The following is a 21,271-nucleotide window of genomic DNA, read 5'->3' on the forward strand; positions in this document are numbered from 1 at the left end:
GTCTGGCACAGGGTTAATGTTAAATACATATTAGTTACAATATTATTATCATTATTCTGATACTTCAAACTGCTTCCCTATAAACAGACTCACTGACTGTAAAGTGTCTACCACACAGTGGACACTCAGCAAATATTTGAATACGTGGGCTAAAGAATCATTTGATTCTTATCCTAGATTAATTCCTGAATCATTTTTTCCAGCTGCAATCAGGTCATCATCTTAGTGATCAACAACATTATTCTGCCCTCACCCAACCCCACTCCCACCCCCATCAGCTGACTCAGCAGAGCCCGGCACCAGGAGAGGGCCGCTAACTCGGGGCAGCCAAATGAGGAAAACGCGTCTGCTTCTGGATGGAACGTGCTGGAAGTTGGACAGGTTCACCCCTTATTTACCACGCTTACAAATCAGTTGGAGAAATCCCAGATTTGTGGCAAGACAGAGGGTTTGTAAACCAGGAAGAGAAGCGAGGGCTGCCAAGCACGGACCGGCTTCCAGGGGATCAGCAGAGCTGCAGCTCCACGGACGAGATGAGGTCAATCGCTCCTTTCTCCAGGGTAATAAGTGACAGAGACAGAGGCGTGTGGGCCAATGGAGATTAAGATTAGAGGGAATGTCCTTAATAAATCCGCCAATGGGAAGCAGTTTTGCTTCTTCTGTCTCTTAGGGCACTAGACCAACCACTCACTGGGAAAACAAGTTTTGGTGCCAGAGCCTTCGGTGGGTTCCAAGGCTGCCTTTTCAGAGACAGGTACTTGAATGCTCCTGCTTTCCGCTCAGGGGTGGTTCTGGACCTACTCCACGAGTTTGGGGGGTGTGTCTAAGGGGGATCAGGTGACAGAGATTCACAGGTCACTGGACCAGAATGTACCCCCTTTGCTGGGTCACTTTTCTCTTCCCTGGTAGCTGGATATTCTCAGCCACAGGTTACTTTCCCTTTCAACTTAATTTATTCAAGCTATTTTGAGAAAGTTGCTGGGAAGGGGAGGCCTTGTGAAATAGGAAAGCCGGTAAGGGGATAGGTGTCTGCTTTCTACCTCTAGGGGCCACGCACAGGACTACGCTCCTCAAGCTTGCCCCCCATCCACTGGTCTGCTCCTTGCCCTGGACCCTTCCCTTCTCTTCCCTCTGCCCTGGCAATCCTGTTCCTTCTCAGCTAGCCAGCCCACTGGGGAGCAGTCAGATAAAATTATGGCTGAGGAAACTGTATACTGCTTGAGAAATGGAAATAACACACACTAAACCACTTTGGAAGACTTTACAATATCTCAGTGCCAGAGACCTTCAGAGATGGAAGTGAGCGCTGATTGCCTTTGCTGTACTCACAGTGGAGCGAACCACGCCACTCCCTCCTGAGAAAAGATGAATTTTACGTGCAGGTGGCCGTGTTTTGTACCACATGACCCGATGCCCTGGCTATTGCTGACTGGACAAGGAAGGGCACCTGTGCCAAGGGCAGATTTATAGGCTCTGTCAGCCCAACAAGCTGGGCTGGGGCTAGAGCTTTGTGTAATAGGGCTGGTGACGACCAGTTGGACTAATTGCATTTTCTCTCTCTGGAGTTTCCACCTGAGACCTATTAGGGGAAGTTAGCTGGAACCAGAAGTGGAAAGATAAGCAGGGAAGCTTGAGGGGACACGGGAGCTGACAGTGGAGAGGGCTCAGTGGACTCCTGGTGCTCAGAGGTGAGGCGGTGGGAGAGTGTTGAACCCTCATCAACCCTCTGGTTTCCACCCTGGGTGCCGGTCTCAGGATGCCCAGCCCAGACCCCTGGATGTCTGTCTCCTGCATTTCCCTATGCACTCTCAGAAGAAGCCCCCTTTACAAGACAACCTCAGTGCATCTCTGTTATTTACCACCCGCAGGATCTAATAAACAATTCACCCGGCCTGGTTTACAGATGAGGGAGTGGAGGCGAGGAGACCATGGCTAGCTCCCCAGGTTACGGAATCAGAACTTGAGTCCACGAAGGAATCCAGGCTCCTTACCTGGAAAGTCTGCTCTCAGAGGATGGGGTTTCAGGACAGAGGTTTTTGTGGGAGGAGTGGGTTTCCAGTTAGAGTGAAGAGCAGGAGAGATGCTGAGTTCCGTTGTTCGGACTTTGTGTCACATTGTTATAATTAAAAAGCAGTTTGTAAACAGTAACAGCTGAGTTCTAAAGTGCCCTAGGATCTGGGTCGTGCCCTCTCCGTGGCTGCTCCTCGGAAGGTTTCTGGGAGCAGATGCAGCAGCTCTGCTGCTCTTGTCCACCTCGCTTATTTCACCAACCTTCCCTAGGCCGTGTCCACAGGGAAAAGGGTTTAGGAATGAAATGAGTAGAAATCCACCCCCAAGTGCAGACTTACTCAGCTGTCCTTTGTTCTAAAGGCAACTTAGTCCCAGGTTTGGGACTCATGTCTAAACTCCATGGAGACCTTGTTGTCCGTACCCTGACATTTAATGGAAAGAGGGCTTACAGGGAGCTCTCTTTATCCCATGAGAAATGCCGGCAAGAAAGGTTGTATTTGGAGAGACTGTGGACCTAAGGAAAGAACCTTCAGGCCCAAGCTTTGTACTGGACGGAATAACTCTTGAAACAAGGTTTGTAGCTCACACTGTGCCTCCTCACAGGCCCATGGGTACAGTACGGATTGCAACTGTGGGAGCTGGTGTGATGGGACTCTCCACTGCTGTGTGCATTTCCAAACTAGTCCCGCGATGCTCCATTACAGTCATTTCAGAGCAGTTCACTCCCGAGACCACGAGTGATGTGGCAGCCGGAATGCTTATTCCTCCTGTTTATCCAGGTGAGAAAGAGATTTCTGCTCCTCTGTCAGATATGATGGACGTTAGATAGAATGACGTTGGTGGAATTCTGCTGACAAAGACAGCTGGATGTTCACGTAAGGGTAGTGTGCACTTTTGACATCTTGTTGGTTCATCTGTTAGGGAAGGCTCAGTTATGCAGCAAGACAGAAAGAACCTCAAATCTTAGCAGCTTAAAAAGCAAAGGTTTATTTCTTGCTCATGCTGTATGTTGACTGAGCATCAGCAAGGGTTCTGTTCATCACTCAGGGGTCTAAGCTGATGAAGCAGCCAGAGCCTTGAATGTGGTCAGTACCTGTAGCTGGGGATTGAGAGCCCTGAGGGGTCTTGCCTTAGCAATTAAAGGTTCATGGTCAGGAAGCAACATTCATCACTTCTGGTGACAGCTCATTGGCTAGTGCTAGTCACATGCTCCCACCCTTCAGAAGGAGGCCAGGAAGTGCAAGTCTATAAGGCTCCCAGAAGGTAGACAGCCAGAGTATTTGGTAAACAGCACCAATGGCTACCGCAGTTGGTAACTGGTAACTCGAAGTCTTTCTACTGATACCAGTAGTGACCATCAAGTCAGAAAATACTTGTAATGGGACTAACATTATCCTCACTTCTAAGCCAGTTTAAAAACAATCAGTCAATATGTATTCAGGACTAAAAATGCATTGATTTTTTTAAAAAATTAATTAATTAGTTTATTTATTTATTTTTGACTGCATTGGGTCTTCGTTGCTGTGTGTGGGCTTTCTCTAGTTGCCACCAGCGGGGGCTACTCTTCGTTGCATTGTGCAGGCTTCTCATTGCCGTGGCTTCTCTTGTTGTGGAGCACGGGCTCCAGGTGCCCAGGCTTCAGTAATTGTAGCACGTGGGCTCAGTAGTTGTGGGTCAAGGGTTCTAGAGTGCAGTCTCAGTAGTTGTGGTGCACGGGCTTAGTTGCTCCGTGGCATGTGGGATCTTCCCAGACCAGGGCTTGAACCTGTGTCCCCTGCATTGGCAGGCGGATTCTTAACCACTGCACCACCAGGGAAGTCCCAATGCATCGATTTTTAAAAACACTTTCATGCGTCCTTTCCATTCTATATTCGTCATACGAAATGGGAAGAGGAGGAAATAGCATTAAATAGGAAACAAAATCACTTTGCAGCTAATGAAGTTTATACTCAGTGTCTTCACTTCCTCATTTCCACTCTCCTTTCTCCCCTTTAATTTTAGTTTTTATTTTTGTATCAAAGTTATACATGGACATAGTTTAAGCAGTCACATCATTATGTTATTACCAAAAAAACAGCAATCTGGACTTTGAAAATTGCCCTGCCTATTTAATCTGGAAACTCATGTCTCCAGTTCAAGATACAATCTCTGAGTTACCCGACTGCCGATTCCTCCCTCCTGCCGTCTCTGCCTTTCTGTCCAGAATTGCTGTTTTGCTGGGCTTCCTGGACAAGTCCTCCCATTGTCTCAATTTTTTCCCCTTCCTATTTCTATCTTTTTCTCTTTCTATTTTACTTTCTGGGAGATTTTCTCAATTTTTTCTTTTTGCCTTGCTGTTGGATTTATTATTTCTACCGTAGCATTTTTAATATTCCAAAGATCATTTTTATTCTCTGAATTTCCCTTTGTTATACTATTTGTGTTCTGTGGTTGCAATGTCTTATCTTTCTGAAGACACTAGTAATAGTTTTAAAAGTTTTTCCTCCCTGCATAGCTTCTGTTGTCTCCAAGTTGTGTTTTTTTATTTGATGTGCTCATTTTTCATGTTACAGGTTTTCCTTGGCCATGTGGTCTGGCCATCTTTACCTGTCTGTTGACCTTTAAGAACAGGATCCTAAACAGCTGATGGGAGTTTCTGGGTCCTTGCATAGGGCTCGTTGCCTTGAGGCTCACTGGAGTGAGATGGGAGTGCTGCTTGGTTGGAGAACCTCTGATGTCATTATATTTAAGTCTTTCTTCTTGGGCAAGTCATGTTTCCCAGAGAAGAGGCTTCCAGTCCCCTGGCTGGGGTGGGTGAAAGCCTGGCTGGCAGCATTCTAGAAGGAGGGGGAGAAGAGGTCTGAGGTCTTAGCATGTGGTTTGCACATGTTTCCTTAATGCTCTTGTTTTCACTAGGGTATTCCTGCCTTTGCCTGCACTTGGTGTTTTCCTAGTCCAGAGACACCCCCTGCTTCACCTAACAGAGGATAAACCCATTTTCTGCCAGAGTGGGAAGGGCAGTCGCCTCACTATTGCAGTCCAGGAAATTGGCTTTGTCAGCACCCGTGTTGCTAGTGTACCTCTTGAGAGCTGCCTTGCAGGAAACAAGCACAGGAGCCTGGTGTGTTTGCAGAATGCTAGTTCACACTGGACACCTTTCTTGTGACCAGAGTCCTTGTGTCCATCTCCCAGGCATCCCCTTGTATGCCTCAGGCCCAGGTGAATGGTGAGAAGGCTGCCTGATAGTCATGGAATCATCTTCAAATAAGGAGGCTCACCTGAGAGTTCATTCAGGCCACTGAGGCCCAGCTCACCCTTTGGCTGGGTGATTGGGGCCCCTGGATAAGGGTCTTTCTCTCTGGTGCTGCTAGATAGACTTTGGTTTTCTCTCTGGGCTTCTTTCAGACCAGCCCCAGTGATGAAAATCTTCTGTGCCCATAAATGTCAATACCATATGGGGACTATACTGTCCCATAGGTTTGTTGTGAGGGTTAAATGAGTTAATACATGTAAAGCATTTAGAACAGTGCCTGGACATAGTAAGTGCTATGTCAGCACTTGCTATTGTTATTACCGCTACTCTGGCTACAGTTTTCTTTTACCAGCACTTGAACGTGAATTAGGTTCCAGGCTTGCTTTACCCACTGTTGAACTGGAATTGTCTATTCTTTTGGGGTGACTTTTGCAGTATGTGAATAGCAGTCACTATTTTGTTTTTTAAGGTTTGGAGTGGGAACGGGGGTGTGCATTTCAGTACAGCCTCGTACACTGTCTTAGATTGTTGGGGTATAATCCATATGAGGTCTAATTTAGTTCTTTGCAGTTTATTATTTATTTCCTCCTTATTTGTAAACCAGTAGACCCAGTCTGCAATTTTGGGAGTGTTGAGTTCACACGGGCATATGTTTAAAGACAACAGCACAGATCCACTACTAAAGAAATATTTACTGGCTCCTGAACAAGTGAATTGCTTTAAAACCTGCTACTGAAATGCCCTCATTCACCTGGAAGCAGGATGCCTCCAGGGGCTTTTCATCTCTACGGTGAGCTCTAGGGACATCTCTCCAAGCAAAGCTGACCCAGTATCCTCTCTGCTCAGTTCCCCCATCTCCTCTGTGTCTCCCCCTATAGCAGCCCCTCAGGATTACTGTTCCCCAGTCCCTGGCCTGACCCTGGACTCTTTCTCATGACCTTCCCACAGGGATCAGACGGCCAAATACTTCATCCACAGTTGGATTTGTCAGTGCTTCTGTGTCATGCTTGCTCTCTGTGCCTACACTGGACACTATTATTTTGGGGCTTGAACCCTGACCCGTATTTTCTCCCTGGCAGGCCTGGAACCCTTCCAGAGCTATGTCCAGATCCAATCTCCTGTACACAGGCAGGGATGCCTGGGGGATAGGGGGCACTGTTCCACAGGACTCTGACAGAGAGGTGTGGTCCCTGCACACCCCTGGTGACCCCAGGAATGCTACTCCAAGCTGGTCTATGATTCCATGGAATGGAGGGGAATGGAGGTAATGGCAGCCTTGGATGGGGCTGTAGGGAGCTCAGTTCCACAATGCAGGCCTTGTTTCCTTGTATCAGAAGGGTGAGCAACCTTGGCTTCCCACTGACGTTCAGTCTGTTCTTCGACCTGGTTGATCTGGGCCCCACAGATCTCCCCTTATCTCCTGCCATGTTTTCAGCCCTCAGGAAAGAGGCCCTGGGTTCTTTCTCCTATCATCTCGACTGTGTGGCCAGCTGGATGCCTCAGCCAGATTGGCTAACTTGGCTCAGATTGGTTATGGACCTTTCAAGGACCTCTGAAATATGCCTAGTGCCAAAGGCCAATACGCCCCTTCCAGCTGGCCCATATGTTAGATTTTTCCCTCATCGGTTGATTTCCCCTCTGTTGATTAATAATTATATGAACCGACCCTGACAGCAAGTGTCAACATTCAAAACTCTGGTGGCTGACTGATCCTCCGCCACAGTGTGGTACTTTATCTGAATGTTCCTCCCTGCCTCTTTAGTTTTTCCCAGTTTGTAGGAAGGAGCTTCTCTGAAGATAGTCATTGTCATTATTTTCCTTTCTGTTCTGCTTTGCTTTTCTCCACCATCACAGACACACCCATTCACAAGCAGAAGCAGTGGTTTAAAGAGACTTTTGATCACCTGTTTGCAATTGCCAATTCTGCAGAAGCTGAAGATGCTGGTGTTCTCCTGGTGTCTGGGTAAGAGAGGAAATCTGAAGTTATTTTAGAATTTAGAGTGATCTTAACAGACTTTAGAGTTCAACAGAAAATATCACTGAGTACCTGCTATGAGCAGAGTGCTGAACTAGATGTAGGAGGATTTAGAAGAACATTTTAGGCTTTACTCCAAAGAACTCAAGAAAGACAAGTTATAGCATTAGACTTTTAAACAGTAAACAACCATTATAGTTTCTCATCACAAATGCTATTTTGAGTTTCCTCAGGGAATATGCAGTGATTTACAAATATGGCTAAAAATATATATAGCAGGTAAACACTGAGTTTGGGTTATATGGGGCTGATGGGGGGGGTGCTGATGGAAAGCAAACAGGTGTGATTGATATGGGAATGGGTGCAGAGGCCCAAGGCACAGGCACATCTTTCTTATTTGGTGTCCATGGAGAATGAAGTGTTCCAAAAAAGCAACTATTATAGGTCTCTAAAGTTACCTTTTAAAATGCCATTTGGGAAAAAATATTTCTGAAATGGTTAGCAAGCTTCATTTGATTTTTCACATCCAATTTCCGAAGAAATGCAAAATTAAATAAAAGAGTTTAAAATATTAAACATTTCTAACACAAACTGGCACTTAAAATATGACAATACCTTTCTATATCTTCTCAGACAGAAATCACTAACCATACTGTCACTTCTAAGTTACGACATAACACATACATTGTCTGTGTTATTCTATGTGATAACACAACTATGCCCTACAGCCTTCTGAAGAACAGAGGGATGTCTGCCTTTTACTAAGTTCTCAAAACCACTGCATCTTTTGTGCTGTTTTAAAAAAAAATGCCCTGTCTCCTCTTTTGAGTTCAGGCTGTCTGCTGACATTTTCTGCTGGTGAACGTACCTGCATCAGGCAGATTTCTACTCTATTCCGCTTCTTGCTCTCCCTCACCATCACAAACACCAAACGCTATTGATATCACTAATTTCTCAAAGTCCCTACCCAAAGGAGCAGCTTTACTTCTCTACCTTCTGAAGATGGATTGAAACTGTAACTCTCTCCAGAGCCAGTTGATAAGCCACATAGAAACATCGTTGTCATTGATTTATGGTCACACTTTGTTTTTGTCCAAACCCAGCACGACCCAGTCTAATTCACAAACATCAGCTCTCAGTAATTTTTGGAAATAGTTGTGTCCAAGATTCAAATGTCCTTTCAAGAGCAAGACTTTGCCACTATTGAAGATATTAAAAGGAATGTACTTTAAGCCATTCTAAAAAAGAGTTATTTATTTTCCTCATATGAATGATTTTTATCCCACTTGCTTCCAAAAAGTATTTGAATCAGTCAAGTGAAGATAAGGGCACAAATGTCCTATGCACCTTGGCATAAGTATAAACTTTATTCATCTATTTATTCCTTCAAAACAATTTACTCAGCATTCACCAGTATCAGGTACTCTTCTAGGAATTAGGGAAATAGAAATGAGCAACTTAGTACATATTGCTTGGCATATAGTAGATGCTCAATAAATATGTGTTGAGTGACTTTTTAGGAAAGACAGACATGGTCCTGCCCTCATGTAGCTTATGTTCTGTAGGGAATGTCCTAAATCTAATGAGTTACATATGAGACATGAGTCACCAAGGGAAGAGTACAGGGTGCTATGGAAGCATTTATCTGGAGAATAAACTTGTTCTGGTAAGTTATGAGAAGCCACTCAGAAAAAAAGTGATGTTTCAGTGGAGACCATCCACATGAGTGTAGGTTAGTCTGCTGACCCTGTAGAGGTGAAGGGGACAGAGATAGGGTCCAGGGCAGAGGAGGCAGCATTCAGGTAGAAGCAATAGTACATGCATAGACCTGAATCTAGGGTGACTCTGGTGTGTTGGAGGGACTGAAAAACGCCTAGGGTAATGGAAATCCATTGAGGGATTTACACAGTGAAGTAACTGATCATATTTGCATTTCAAAAACATTCTGTCTGCAGTGTGGAGAACAGATTTGTGCAAAGAGAGATGATGGTGGGATAGATTAGGTGTTGATAGTGGGCATAGAGAACAGATGGATTTGAGAAATGCTTATGAGGAGATTAGATGGGACTTGATAATTGATGGCATGTAGCGGGTGAGAGTGGAGAGAAGGTCAAGGATGATTCTCTGGTTTCTGGAGTTAGCACCTGGGTGGATGGGGAAAGGGGGAGGGAAAGAGCAGTGGGCATGGGGTAAATGTCTGAGACATGGGGGTAGACTTCTCCAGTAGAGAGTAGGCAACATGGGTCTGGATCTGGTTTTGGAGCTCAGGAGAGAGAAGAGGAGATATAGTCTTCTGAGTGTTTGGCCTATAGTATGATGGTGAAGACAGGGAAGAGGACAATTTAGCCCAGGGAGAGTGTGCAGCATGAGACAGCAAGAGGGCCTGTTGTAGAGACCTGCAGCAAACAACATTTATACCTTCCACAGGAACCGTATAGAATGAATTACTTAGAGATATAAATTCCAGTACATTAATTACCATAGCATTAGCAACCATGTATAGCACTCAAATGACTTCCCTTGCTACTTCAGAGCAGCCATGCTTTGCAACATTTATTCCTATTGATGTAAAGAGCCCGATACTTATAAATCCAAACATATGCCTAGCAGCTATTGATAGCAAAGTTATAGGCTTCTTGTTAACAACTGATATCTTTCTAGCCTCATCAGCCCCAGCCATGACTGAACGATAACAGGGCTTGTCCTGACAACTCCTGGCTTCTCTTATCAAGAATGTAACGTGATGATCTACAACTTAATTCATAATTCACAGCCCTGTCTCCTGCACCACCACCGTTGCTTCTTCTAACTTAGATATTTTGTTCAGAATTGAGGCCAACCGTTAAACTTTTGATGGTTTACTTACACTTTATGTAAAGCATTATGCAAAACAGAAAAATCTTTCCTCAAAAATGCATCATCATAAGTAAATAAAGAAAATCTGGGCAAGAGCTTTTTAGAAAAAGAGAGTTAAATTCAATCTTTAAAAGGCACACAACTTTTTAAATGTCTTATTCCAATGCCGCACCCCCCACCCCCGCCATGAACATTTTAAATTTAGCTACTGAGTTATCTGAACCTGAGAGAATTGAAGAATAATTTCTTTCTCTGTATGGGTATAAGAAGTGTGTTTTAAAAATGCTTTAGAGAATGTAACATGGAGTTCACTAGAAATTTCATAGAACTTCAGGAAATTTTTCCACTTTATGTGTTTGAGTTGGCAGATATTTCGGAGCATTCCCACTGAGGAAGTGCCATTCTGGGCTGATGTGGTGCTGGGATTTCGAAAGATGACTGAGGATGAGCTGAAGAAATTCCCCCAACATGTGTTCGGTCAGGCTTTTACTACACTCAAATGTGAAGGCCCTGTCTACCTCCCGTGGTTGGAGAAAAGGTCAGTTGAAGTGGCTCTTTGCTGCTTTCTTTGTCTGTCACACCCATAAATAACTTCATAGCTTCTCTGTGGCTCCTCAGAGCTCTTGTGCACTGTGTCTTGCTGTTCATTAGTGGCTAGGGCTTTGTACAACATTCTGAAGACACTGTGCCACAAGGAGTGAGTCATACCCAAGTTAGTAACACGTCCATCTTCTGCTTCACTGTGCACCTTGATGCACGATTTGGTCCTTCTCTCCGCACCAGTAAGACCCCCTCGTTGAAACAGTATCTTACTTTGCTCATCCGTAAAGTGAGATGTTTGGAGAATATGCTTCCAGCTGTAAAATGATATGATTTACTCTAGTTCTTTCGAGAATCTTAGGCTTATTATAAGTTATTTTTGAATTTTTTTCTCATTAGTGAAAAAGAAAATAACCCCACTATTTTATTTTGTTATGAGCAAGAACTTTAAAAGTGAGGGCTTATCTAAATTAGGTAATTGCTTCCTTACCAAGTTCAGCCCCAAATTTCATGAACTTGCATTTTGGCTTGGTTTTCAGGACTTTCTGTTTCCAGTTGGTTAGGAAACACATCAAGGGTATTTTTATTTAAGACACATCAATAAATCTCTCTTTAGTTTCATCTTGAAATTGCAAGCATGTTGAAGGTTGTGAAACTTTGGCCCTTTCAATCCCCAAGTCTGTATATTTGGTAGATGAATAGGAACAATGCAAATTATCGGGTAAATGTTGGAAAAGTGACTTCAGGTAAGCAGTGGCAGCAATGGCTTGGTCCCAGATGTAGGAGATAGGATAATTAATTGGAATAATTAATTAATTCCCCAATTCTTTGTTGAACTTCTATGTATACCTAGCACTGTGCTAGAAGCTAGTCAAAAATGAAGGATAAAATATGATCAATTTTCTTGAGGAATTCATAGTCTATTTGGGGATGATGGTGTATATATGTGTGTGCACATTGATATACATGTTAATTAACAATTGCAGTAACACATGTGATGAGGGTTAAATACAAATTTATGAAGGTGGATTGGGAGTGCAGAGGAAGGAACCTAAGTCTGTTAGGCACATGCCGGGAGCACCATGATATATTTTTGTAGCTTTATAAGTGCTCTTTTCACTTTTATCTCTTAGCAATTTATATGGGACTTTTTTCTTCTTAAAGTGCCAGTTTCATAAAACCTACACTTTTGTGCCTTGTCGCTGGCCCACAAACCCGTTTGTATGCCAGATTTAAACCACTGTATATCAGCTGATAAATGAACATTTGAGCCATCGTGTGATGGAGTTACCCATCAGCCAACATTCCAGTTTCAGGGCATCACCATCTTTTCTGAGTGGCAAGGTTGTGTGGTGTTGCATTTTTGTCTTTATATTATAAAAATGCCTGGAAAAAGAACATTGGAATTGCTAATGCTATTGATATGTAGTTGGGGTATCATATATCTTAATAAAATTCAGATAAGGGGAAATTATTAGGCAAGCCATAAGTGGGAGAGCTCTGTTGTAAATATATACATATTTATTTTGGGCCACCCTCAGCCAGTTTCACACGAGAACATGTATTACCTGAACAATGTGTTCAAGTATCACCTTCTAGAAAACAGCCCCCTTATTTCCATAATAACCTTATTTTCGAGCCTAATCTCTAATTGTGGGATGAAGGCCTGGGAAAAGTCTTGATTTTCTCTCATTAGTTGGAAGCCTGCTGTCAGCGTTTTACTTTACTTAAAATAACCCTGAGCGAGTGGTACTTTGTGCCAGTGGGAGCCACCTCCCGGGTGCAACGCCATCGGGCCTGATGACCAGCCAGCTGGAGTCGTGCCTTGGAGCATGCTGTTTCCTGTCTGTTTTTAGGTGACAGAGTCAAGGAGAAGAGGTCTGAGGGGCTGCTTTTGTCCCCATAGAGTCCCGGGGAGGACTTTTTAGGTCCATTTGTTTGATATACATGTCCACCATGACAGTGGGTGGGGACGTGTGTGCCTCAGACAGACAGTACCCACAGTACACACTGTTGCAGGGAAGCCACGAGGAGACCCTCGTCCTAGCTGTCCCACCCCCGCCCCACCTCCTGCTTTGGTACCCCCCTAGGTCCCTGATACTTCGTGCTTCCTCTTAACCCCCAGTGAGGGGCCTGCACAGACAGTATGCAGGGGCCTCCTCTCTGTAAGATTGGTCAGCCCCCCTTCCCTCAGGCCCTGGCACCTGACCAGAAGGCCAATGTGGGGGAGGAAGAGGGTCACCCGCTCCCTTTACTTCTGAGGAAGGCTTTGTAGGGCGGGGACTCCTTTAAGCCCAAGGCAACCCTCTCAGAGCAAGGACTTCAGGCCAGGTGGGAGGCCAGGCAGCATGGTGGTGAGAGCGTGGAACCCCTGGGGCTCCCTCTGTAGGCTGCCACCCACTTCCCACCTCGGATGACCCAGCTGGGGAGCCATACAATCCCTGCTTGTTCCTCACACCCAGGGTCTGTTATGTTGCCTCCTACGCGCCTTCTACACAGTGTGAGTGTTCAGCCTGCAGCGTTCTGACTCAAAAACAGGCATTTTACTTAGCAAGCCGCATAACAACGCCTTCAATTTAAGCTCTATCCTTCTGAAATAATATTAATTTCCAGGAAAGAAAAAAAACTTTATAACCACAAAGTAGATCGTTAGCGTTTTTCAAAGAACAGAAGGAATCATCCGCTTCTCAAAAAAAAAAAAAAAAAAATCCAATAATACCCAGAACAAACAAATAAACAAAACCCCCTGAGGGTTAATCAGCCATGCAGATCATGTTTTATATCTTTGGCCAGTGGAGTTATATTCTGCTGCTTTGTACTTGCCCTTCCAGGAAATGAATCACAGAGGCAATAAGTCAACTGAGCCTGTCTCTTCACCAGGCATCCTACCTAAATAAATCATCCCGGCTGGAGCAGGATGGTCCTGCCTTGGGAGACATTCAGAAAGAGGCGTGCCCCATTTCGGTGCTGGGGGCCCTGTAACGTTGGTGCGTTGCCTTCTTTCCAGCAGGCCACGCCTTATTCTGTGGCCCTGATAAGGGCCCTGCAATGAGCACAGCACTAACCACACTGAGCTTCTCTCCCTGCACTTTCCTTCCCACTCATCTAATGAGTCCTCCCTGTTACTTTCCCTGCAGGGTCCCAGACTCTTGTCTCCTATAGCTTCTGTTCTCCTACTTGGCCTGACTCACAGCAGTGCCTATGCCACTCCCTCGACAGTTGGACAGAAATATGGATTGTACATCAGGCATGTGACAGGTCATCCCTGCCTAACAAATGTCCAACTTGCAAAGGTCCCTTCCTGTGCACAGTAGACCCCTGCTCCCCCATGCCCAACACACCCCGTGCCCACCAGAGCACAGCCTTCCTTTTCCAGGCCCCTAGAGAGTTCCTCCTACTCCCAGCATTGGCCCCTGGCCCTTAACTAGAGGAGCCATGGGCAAAAGTTGGCCTTAGACACAGGTCTAATATGAACTCCCCACTTTCTTCCTGGTTACACAAGGATGAGGCAGGAGGGCACCAGCCAGGAAAGTGGAAAATGATGGTGTTTATTTTTTTTTTCAATTTATTTATTTATTTATTTTTGGCTGTGTTGGGTCTTTGTTGCTGCGCCTGGGCTTTCTCTAGTTGTGGCAAGTGGGGGCTACTTTTCGTTGTGGTGTGCGGGCTTCTCATTGCGGTGGCTTCTCTTGCTGCAGAGCACGGGCTGTAGGCGCACAGTCTTCAGTAGTTGTGGCTCGCGGGCTCTAGAGCACAGGCTCAGTAGTTGTGATGCATGGGCTTAGCTGCTCCGCAGCATGTGGGATCTTCCTGGACCAGGGCTCGAACCCATGTTCCCTGCATTGGCAGGCAGATTTTTAACCACTGCACCACCAGGGAAGTCCTATTTTTTCTGAGGATGGCAACAAGGTTAGTAGGGAATAGATGGAGGCTGGCTGTGGTGCAGTGGCCTTGGGGGCTTCCACTGGGGCTCCAATTGCTGCCCTAAGGCAGTGGAAGAGGGGAACCCCACCTGCTGGACTGACTAAGGGTGCACGGCTGCTCCCCTCCGGACCACTCTGCCCATAGAAACCCCAGGCCTCATCCACACCTCCTCCCCAAAGGGAACAGAAGCTGCTCTGTGACTGAACAGGGCTTAGACCGATTAAAATAAGTTCGTGCAGTGGACAAGGCAGAGATGGATCTTCTGAGAAGTGGGAAATAGAATGCAGTTTATTTTATTAGAACATGCATTGCAGCAGAACGAGTGAGCAGTATGGTCATCAGATGAGGTTAAAATTATCAGGTTAAAATTATATGGTGAGAGAGACAGAGAGAGACAGAGAGAGAGAGAGAGATTTAGTTGCTTTGTAAACCTAAAATGCATTTTAAAAATTCTAACTATGATATTTTAAGTATAGCTACATTAAGTGTCACTAGGAATAAACAGTGGATTTTCCCCCTGAATCTCTATGCATAGCATTATTTGCCAACTGAGATTTTCAGTTAGTTTTCTTCTTTTTCTCCTTTTCTTCAGACAAATGGACTAAAAATTGTTAATTTTCTGATTGCTGTTAATAAAGTACCCTGCTTCAGGTTTGAAGCAAGGATGCCAATGTGGTGCCACTCTCTAGCTTTTAGGGTTCTCTAGAGAAACAGGACCAATAGAAAAAAATATGTATATAAAGAGACTTAATATAAGGAATTGGTTTACACAGTTATGGAGGCTGACATGTCCTAGGATCTGCACGGTGAGTTGGCAAGCTGGAGACCTAGGAGAGCCAAGGCTGTAATTCCAGTCTGAAGGCTGGCAAACTTCAGACCCAGGAAGAGCGAATGTTTTAGTCTGAGTCTGAAGACAGGAAAAAGCTGATATCCCAGTTTGAAGGCAGTCTGGCAGGAGGAAGGTCAGCCTTTTTGTTCTGTTCAGGCCTTCAACCAGTTGGATGAGACCCATGTGAAGGAGGGCAATCTACTTTACTCAGTCTACCAATTTATGTGTTCATTGCATCCAAAAATACCCTCACAGAAACACCCAGAAGAATGTTTGGCTAAATATCTGGGTACCCCATGGCCCAGTCAAGCCAAAACATAGAGTTAATCATCATATACCCAAACTAGGATTTCATATTGTCTTCAGTATTGGCCAACACTCATGTCAAGTCCACTAGGTATTGGGCATTGAGCTGGGTCATAGGTGTAGTGAGAAGCATAAGACGTAGTCTCTCCCCTTGAGAAATTTATAATTTATTGATATCAGTCCCCTAGAATTTGTTGTGCTCACATCTTGTGAAGCACTGTCATGCCTATTATTTCACTTGAACTTGAACTTCACAGCCATCTCTGAAACAGGCAAGGGAGGTGTCATCCCCATAACACAGATGAGGAAACTGAGGGTCAGAGACAAGAGGTGAGTTGGCCCAGACCTCAAAGCTAAGCTAATGTGAGGCAACTGGGACCTAAACCCATGCTTTCCAATTCTACATCACCTCTCATTTGGAACTTACTTCATTCTGCCAAGTATTTACACTCTGTCTCCCAACTCCTTTGTCAATCCTGAGGAAGGGCCCTTTGCCTCTAAGCAGTACCTTGCACACAGGCATTCAACCTGCACCCTGGTGTAGAGAGCTGCCAATAGTCTTTTTCTCATATTACGTCTCCTATATTCTACAAGTGACCTATGAATAAGATGATAGGACCTGGAGTTATTGTTTAATAGGTACATAGTTTCATTTTGCAAGGTGAAAAATTTCTGGAGTTGGATGATGATGGTGGTTGCAAACAATGTGAATGTATTAAACTTAATGCCATTGAACTGTACACTTAAAAATGGTCAAAATGGTGAATTTTGTGTTATGCGTATTTTACTACTATTAAAAAATAAGATTACAGAACTTGGATAAACCATTTCTTTTCATTCTTGATGTACTTGGTCCAAAAAATCATTAGCAACCACAACTGTTATTTAGTCCATCAGCTGCAAATATTTTGTGTTCCTCTTATGCTAGCATCCCTGTGGTAGACATAAGGAGGAGTGCATGTGAGCTCTGTCCCAACCATCTGGTTAGGGAGAACAGAGTAGTACACCAGAACATGCAAGAGTTAATTAACAACGTGAGACAGAACGTCCAAGGCAGTAAATTTTTTTTTTTTTTTTTTTTTTTTTTTTTTTTTGCGGTACACGGGCCTCTCACTGTTGTGGCCTCTCCCGTTGCAGAGCACAGGCTCCGGAAACGCAGGCTCAGTGGCCATGGCTCACGGGCCCAGCCGCTCCGCAGCACGTGGGATCCTCCCGGACCGGGGCATGAAGCCGCGTCCCCTGCATCGGCAGGCGGACTCTCAACCACTGCGCCACCAGGGAAACCCCCAAGGCAGTAAATTTAAGTGCTAAATAAATGGCATGAACAAAAAGTGCTTGGGGGTTTTAAAATACCAGGTAACCTGGTATTTATTTCGCATCTAGAATGATTTAGGAACTCCATTAAACATAAAAAGGATGAAGCAGGTAGTTTGCTTTGAGTTTTTGAAATAGGTATTTATTTAGTTAGGTTCAACTTTAGGAATCCCTGGTTTCCAAGGATGTGAGGCAGTCAGCTAGAATTTGGCCTGCTTGGGCCCTGGAAGCTCTGGAGGTATTTGATCATTTGATGGTCTCCTCAGTTTTGTTTCTGAGTTCCTGTCCATCACTTCTGTAAGGGGTTGAGCAGGAAACTGCTATGGCTCACTTCATGGTCTCTCGTTCTCCCCAGGCTAAAAGGAAGTGGGGGTCTGATACTCACCCGAAGAATAGAAGACCTGTGGGAGCTTCACCCGTCCTTCGACATTGTGGTCAACTGTTCAGGCCTTGGAAGCAGGCAGCTTGCAGGAGACCCAAAGATTTTCCCAGTGAGGGGTCAAGTGCTCAAAGTGCAGGCTCCCTGGGTGAAGCATTTTATCCGAGATGGGAGTGGGCTGACATACATTTACCCAGGTATATCCAATGTAACCCTGGGTGGAACTAGGCAAAAAGGAGACTGGAATCTGTCCCCAGATGCAGAAATTAGCAAAGGGATTCTTTCCCGATGCTGTGCCCTCGAGCCCTCTCTCCATGGAGCCTGTGACATAAGGGAGAAGGTGGGCTTGAGGCCCTCCAGGCCAGGTGTGCGGCTGGAGAAAGAGCTCTTAGCCCAGGGCAGCCGGAGGCTGCCTGTGGTCCATCACTATGGCCACGGTAGTGGGGGCATAGCCATGCACTGGGGCACTGCTCTGGAGGCCGCCAGGCTGGTGAGCGAGTGTGCCCAAGCCCTCAGGACCCCTGCTCCCAAATCAAAGCTATAGGCATGAAGTGACAGCAAATGGCCCCAGAACTATTAATCAAAATATAATTTAAGTACCAGAAGAGATTCAAATAACTTTTCCATTGAATGAAAGTTTAATTGGACATGGCTTTGCTTTCAAAATTAGAAATGATGCAATATGTATCAGTAGACGTAAGATTAGTACTAATCTAACTTAGCACTAGACTTAAGTCTAGTACTAATGACATAGGGCATAAAGCTCTATTTTTGTTAAAAAAAACTTGCTATAAAGTAAGATTTCTTTTAGATCTTGTGTCCAAGGATCTATGCCGATTCACACGGTTGCAGGGATTTTTTTTGGCTCATAAATCCAGAGGAGGAGATAATGTATGGAAAACACTTAACTCAGTGTTGGTTGCAGAGCTGCCCATGACGCTTATAGGTTGCAGTCAAGTGAACACCATAATCCTTTAAAATTACAGTGATATACAATTCAGGCTTATTCCATTTAGTGGAAGACAAAGCATGATTCCTGCTAGTGCTAGTGGCAACCTCTACTTACTCTCAGCTGGTACTGATGGTAGAACATAGGGATGATATTGCCTACAGATGTGGCATTAACTCAATTGCCATCTGGGGTCAATAACCTGAGGGGCGTACTTTCCACTACCACAAATGATTGAGAGCTGGTTTGTTGGATGTTTGACTTTGCCTGAGCATTTTTGAAGATTGAATAGTATGTGCAGTCAAAGGGCTAATTTGCTAATTAAAATGGAACAATCACTCTGAATAAAATATAAACAAAGAGTTTTCTGCAAGTTGTTAAAAGGTACTGGGGAGGAGTGGAAATGTATCTCATGATAAAATGAGTTTGGGAATTGCTGAATTAATAAATCTAATCTGGATTCTTGACTTGGTCTTTAATCTGTTCATGTGTATTGTGAATTCTTAGGAGGGTTTTTGGCTGAGTGAATGGTAAAGGAGATGCTATTCATTGAGGTAAGAAAGCTTGGGAGAAATATATGTAATTATTTTTTTATGAGAATAGTCTGTTTTATTTGACATTTTCTAGGACTGGAGAATTTCTAAGTTTGAATATTTCTAATTTAAATATAGGCCTAAATAGTAGGCCTTAATAAGATGTAATGTATATGGTGTTTATGTTATAGTTATCGGGACTTCCCTGGTGGTTCATTGGTTAAGACTCCACGCTTCCACTGCAGGGAGCACAGGTTCGATCCCTGGTTGGGGAACTAAGGTCCCCCATGCCTTGTGGTGTGGTCAAAAAAAAAAAAGTACAGCTATCATTGAAAAGGTGAATGAAAATAGATACATGAGGGTCAAAAAAAAGAAATATGTGTAATTTTAATTTTTGGAGGATATGGCTTATGTTTAGTGACGATAAGTTCTATTTTAGACATCCTGGGGGGAGATGTGGAACTGGCAAAGAGAATGGGAAAGAGAAAGCCCCCAGCACAGGTCCACTCTTGCTGTTTTGTTCATTGAGCTTTTGCATATGATTTTTTTTTAACATCTTTATTGGAGTATAATTGCTTTACAATGGTGTGTTAGTTTCTGCTTTATAACAAAGTGAATCAGCTATACATATACATGTATCCCCATATCTCTTCCCTCTTGCGTCTCCCTCCCACTGTCCCTACTGCATATGATTTTGTTTGCAGAGAATGTTGTGCTGGGAGAGAGAAAGATGGAAAGAGAGGGCGTGCATGCCAGTGTACTAAAGGACCTTAATCATCCCTTGCAGTATTAAGGTTCCCAAGTTAAATCGCGTGGATTCTTTTCTATAGATTTCCACCAGGGGGTGGTGGTGTATCAAATTCAGATAAATTGGTACATTGGAAAATTTAGAAATGGTTAGAAATAAAAATTGGATACCAGGTGTGTGGAGTATGTGGGTGATTCTTTTGAGGTTTTGGAGTTTATATGCCCCAAATGCAATTGTTTTGAATTCTGTTTAAAGTATTTGAGAAATGTACAAGCTCAGATAGACTGAAAATACACACATCCATCCACACACACATGCACTCACTACATATGACCAGTGAGAAATAATATGTTATAGACAAATGGCATTTTGAAGAGGGGGAATACATTTTTTAATGGTTAAAAATGAAAATCTTCAGAATAGGTGTATTTCAGTCATTGTTACAGCAGTTTTAAGTGTACTCGGTTGTTTCTTATGCCCACAGTTTAGATCCTGCAGCATTTTCATTTCCTGTAGGTAGGTTCATACTCTATGACTATTGCCTATTTGCAATGGTCTAAGCAATTACTCTAGTTCAATTTAACTCTGCATTTTATACAAGACTGAAAGATTAGAGGTTTCTTGGGAAAGTGGTCATGGGGGCATGCCCTGATTTCATTTTTACTAATTGATAAATATTTGCTCCTTCTCTTAAAGGTTAATTCATTTCGATCAGTACCTGCCAACCTGGGTTGCACATTAAAGTCACCAGGGAAGTTTGAAAAACTAATCATTCCCAGCCCTGCTCTAGTAAATTAGCATTTGTTGGGGGTTGGGTGGGGCCCCGGCAACAGTATTTACTCATAACCCGCAGAGTTCTATCCAATAGCTGGGACTGAAGGTTATGAGCACTGTTTTACTCCTCTACTCACGGGGCTCTGCCACTTCTATAACCACTCGCCTCCCTTTCCTTCCTCACCATCTTGGGGCATTGAGCTAAGAGGAATGTTCTCACATATGCAGGTGTGTTCTTAGGCACTCCTGGGCAAGGTGGTAGGTAGGAATTAGCTGTCTCCCAAAGTGGCTCTCTAGAAATGCTGGGAACCACATTGTTGGCTGTAGGTCAGCTGCCCAGAGACAGCTGCCTGTCTGAAAGATGAGAGGCTGAATATACAAATGGACAGTGGCCAGACTATATATAAAAGAACTCTGATCCATGGTCTGTAGCAACCTGCCTGGGAAACTAACCTCTTTCTTTACAGTAGCCAGCAAGGGAGCCAGTCTGCTATAGGTCAGATTTGTAAGAAGCTAAATTGCTATCTCTAGTAACAATCCAGAAAGTTAAACAATCATTTCTGGAACAATTGGTTCCAAATGGCCAGTACTTGATTAATAACTGCCAGCTGCCCCAATTTCTGTCCTGTTTCCAACTTAGGACCAACCAGAGAAAGCCAAATATGCACCCCTGACCAATCACACAGGATGCCCCACTTCTTAATAGCCTGCCGACAGCTTCCCCACGCCAAGAGCATCCATTCAGGGCACACCTGAAGTCTTCTCTTTTGTCACTATAAAGCTTTCCCACTCTTCTGCCTGCCTTGGAGTTGCGGTGGCTGAACTCCCTTACTATAGCAAGCTCTGAATAAATAGTCATTGCTTTTCTCATTTGGCTGGTCTTTTTTTGGTTGTTGTTGTTT

General features: G+C 44.2%; 1 protein-coding gene across 3 annotated transcripts; it reads left to right on the forward strand.

The window, feature by feature from the left end:
- Nucleotides 1–296: 296 nt before the first annotated feature.
- On the forward strand, nt 297–18,781 carry DDO (D-aspartate oxidase). Of its 3 annotated transcripts, XM_067702356.1 has the most exons (5): nt 655–754; nt 2,614–2,789; nt 7,097–7,205; nt 10,435–10,611; nt 17,342–18,781. In XM_067702356.1, exons 2-5 carry the CDS (start codon nt 2,618–2,620, stop codon nt 17,907–17,909), a joined length of 1,026 nt encoding a protein of 341 aa, XP_067558457.1. In that variant the 5' UTR covers nt 655–754; nt 2,614–2,617; the 3' UTR covers nt 17,910–18,781. The 3 variants fall into 3 exon arrangements, with proteins under 3 accessions (XP_067558460.1, XP_067558457.1, XP_067558458.1); XM_067702359.1 differs by lacking the exons at nt 655–754; nt 2,614–2,789 and adding an exon at nt 297–560; XM_067702357.1 differs by lacking the exon at nt 2,614–2,789 and having other exon boundaries at nt 669–754.
- The last annotated feature ends 2,490 nt before the right edge of the window (nt 18,782–21,271 follow it).

Source organism: Pseudorca crassidens, chromosome 13 (genome assembly GCF_039906515.1).
Source record: "Pseudorca crassidens isolate mPseCra1 chromosome 13, mPseCra1.hap1, whole genome shotgun sequence".
Lineage (NCBI taxonomy): Eukaryota > Metazoa > Chordata > Mammalia > Artiodactyla > Delphinidae > Pseudorca > Pseudorca crassidens.

Bases quoted from the DNA above. Each gene is read 5' to 3' on its own strand.
- DDO (XM_067702359.1), top strand. From the start codon at position 332: ATGAGGAAAACGCGTCTGCTTCTGGATGGAACGTGCTGGAAGTTGGAC. The intron at 561-7,096 runs GTAATAAGTGAC...CCACCATCACAG, and splicing joins CAATCGCTCCTTTCTCCAGG to ACACACCCATTCACAAGCAG. The intron at 10,612-17,341 runs GTCAGTTGAAGT...CGTTCTCCCCAG, and splicing joins CTCCCGTGGTTGGAGAAAAG to GCTAAAAGGAAGTGGGGGTC.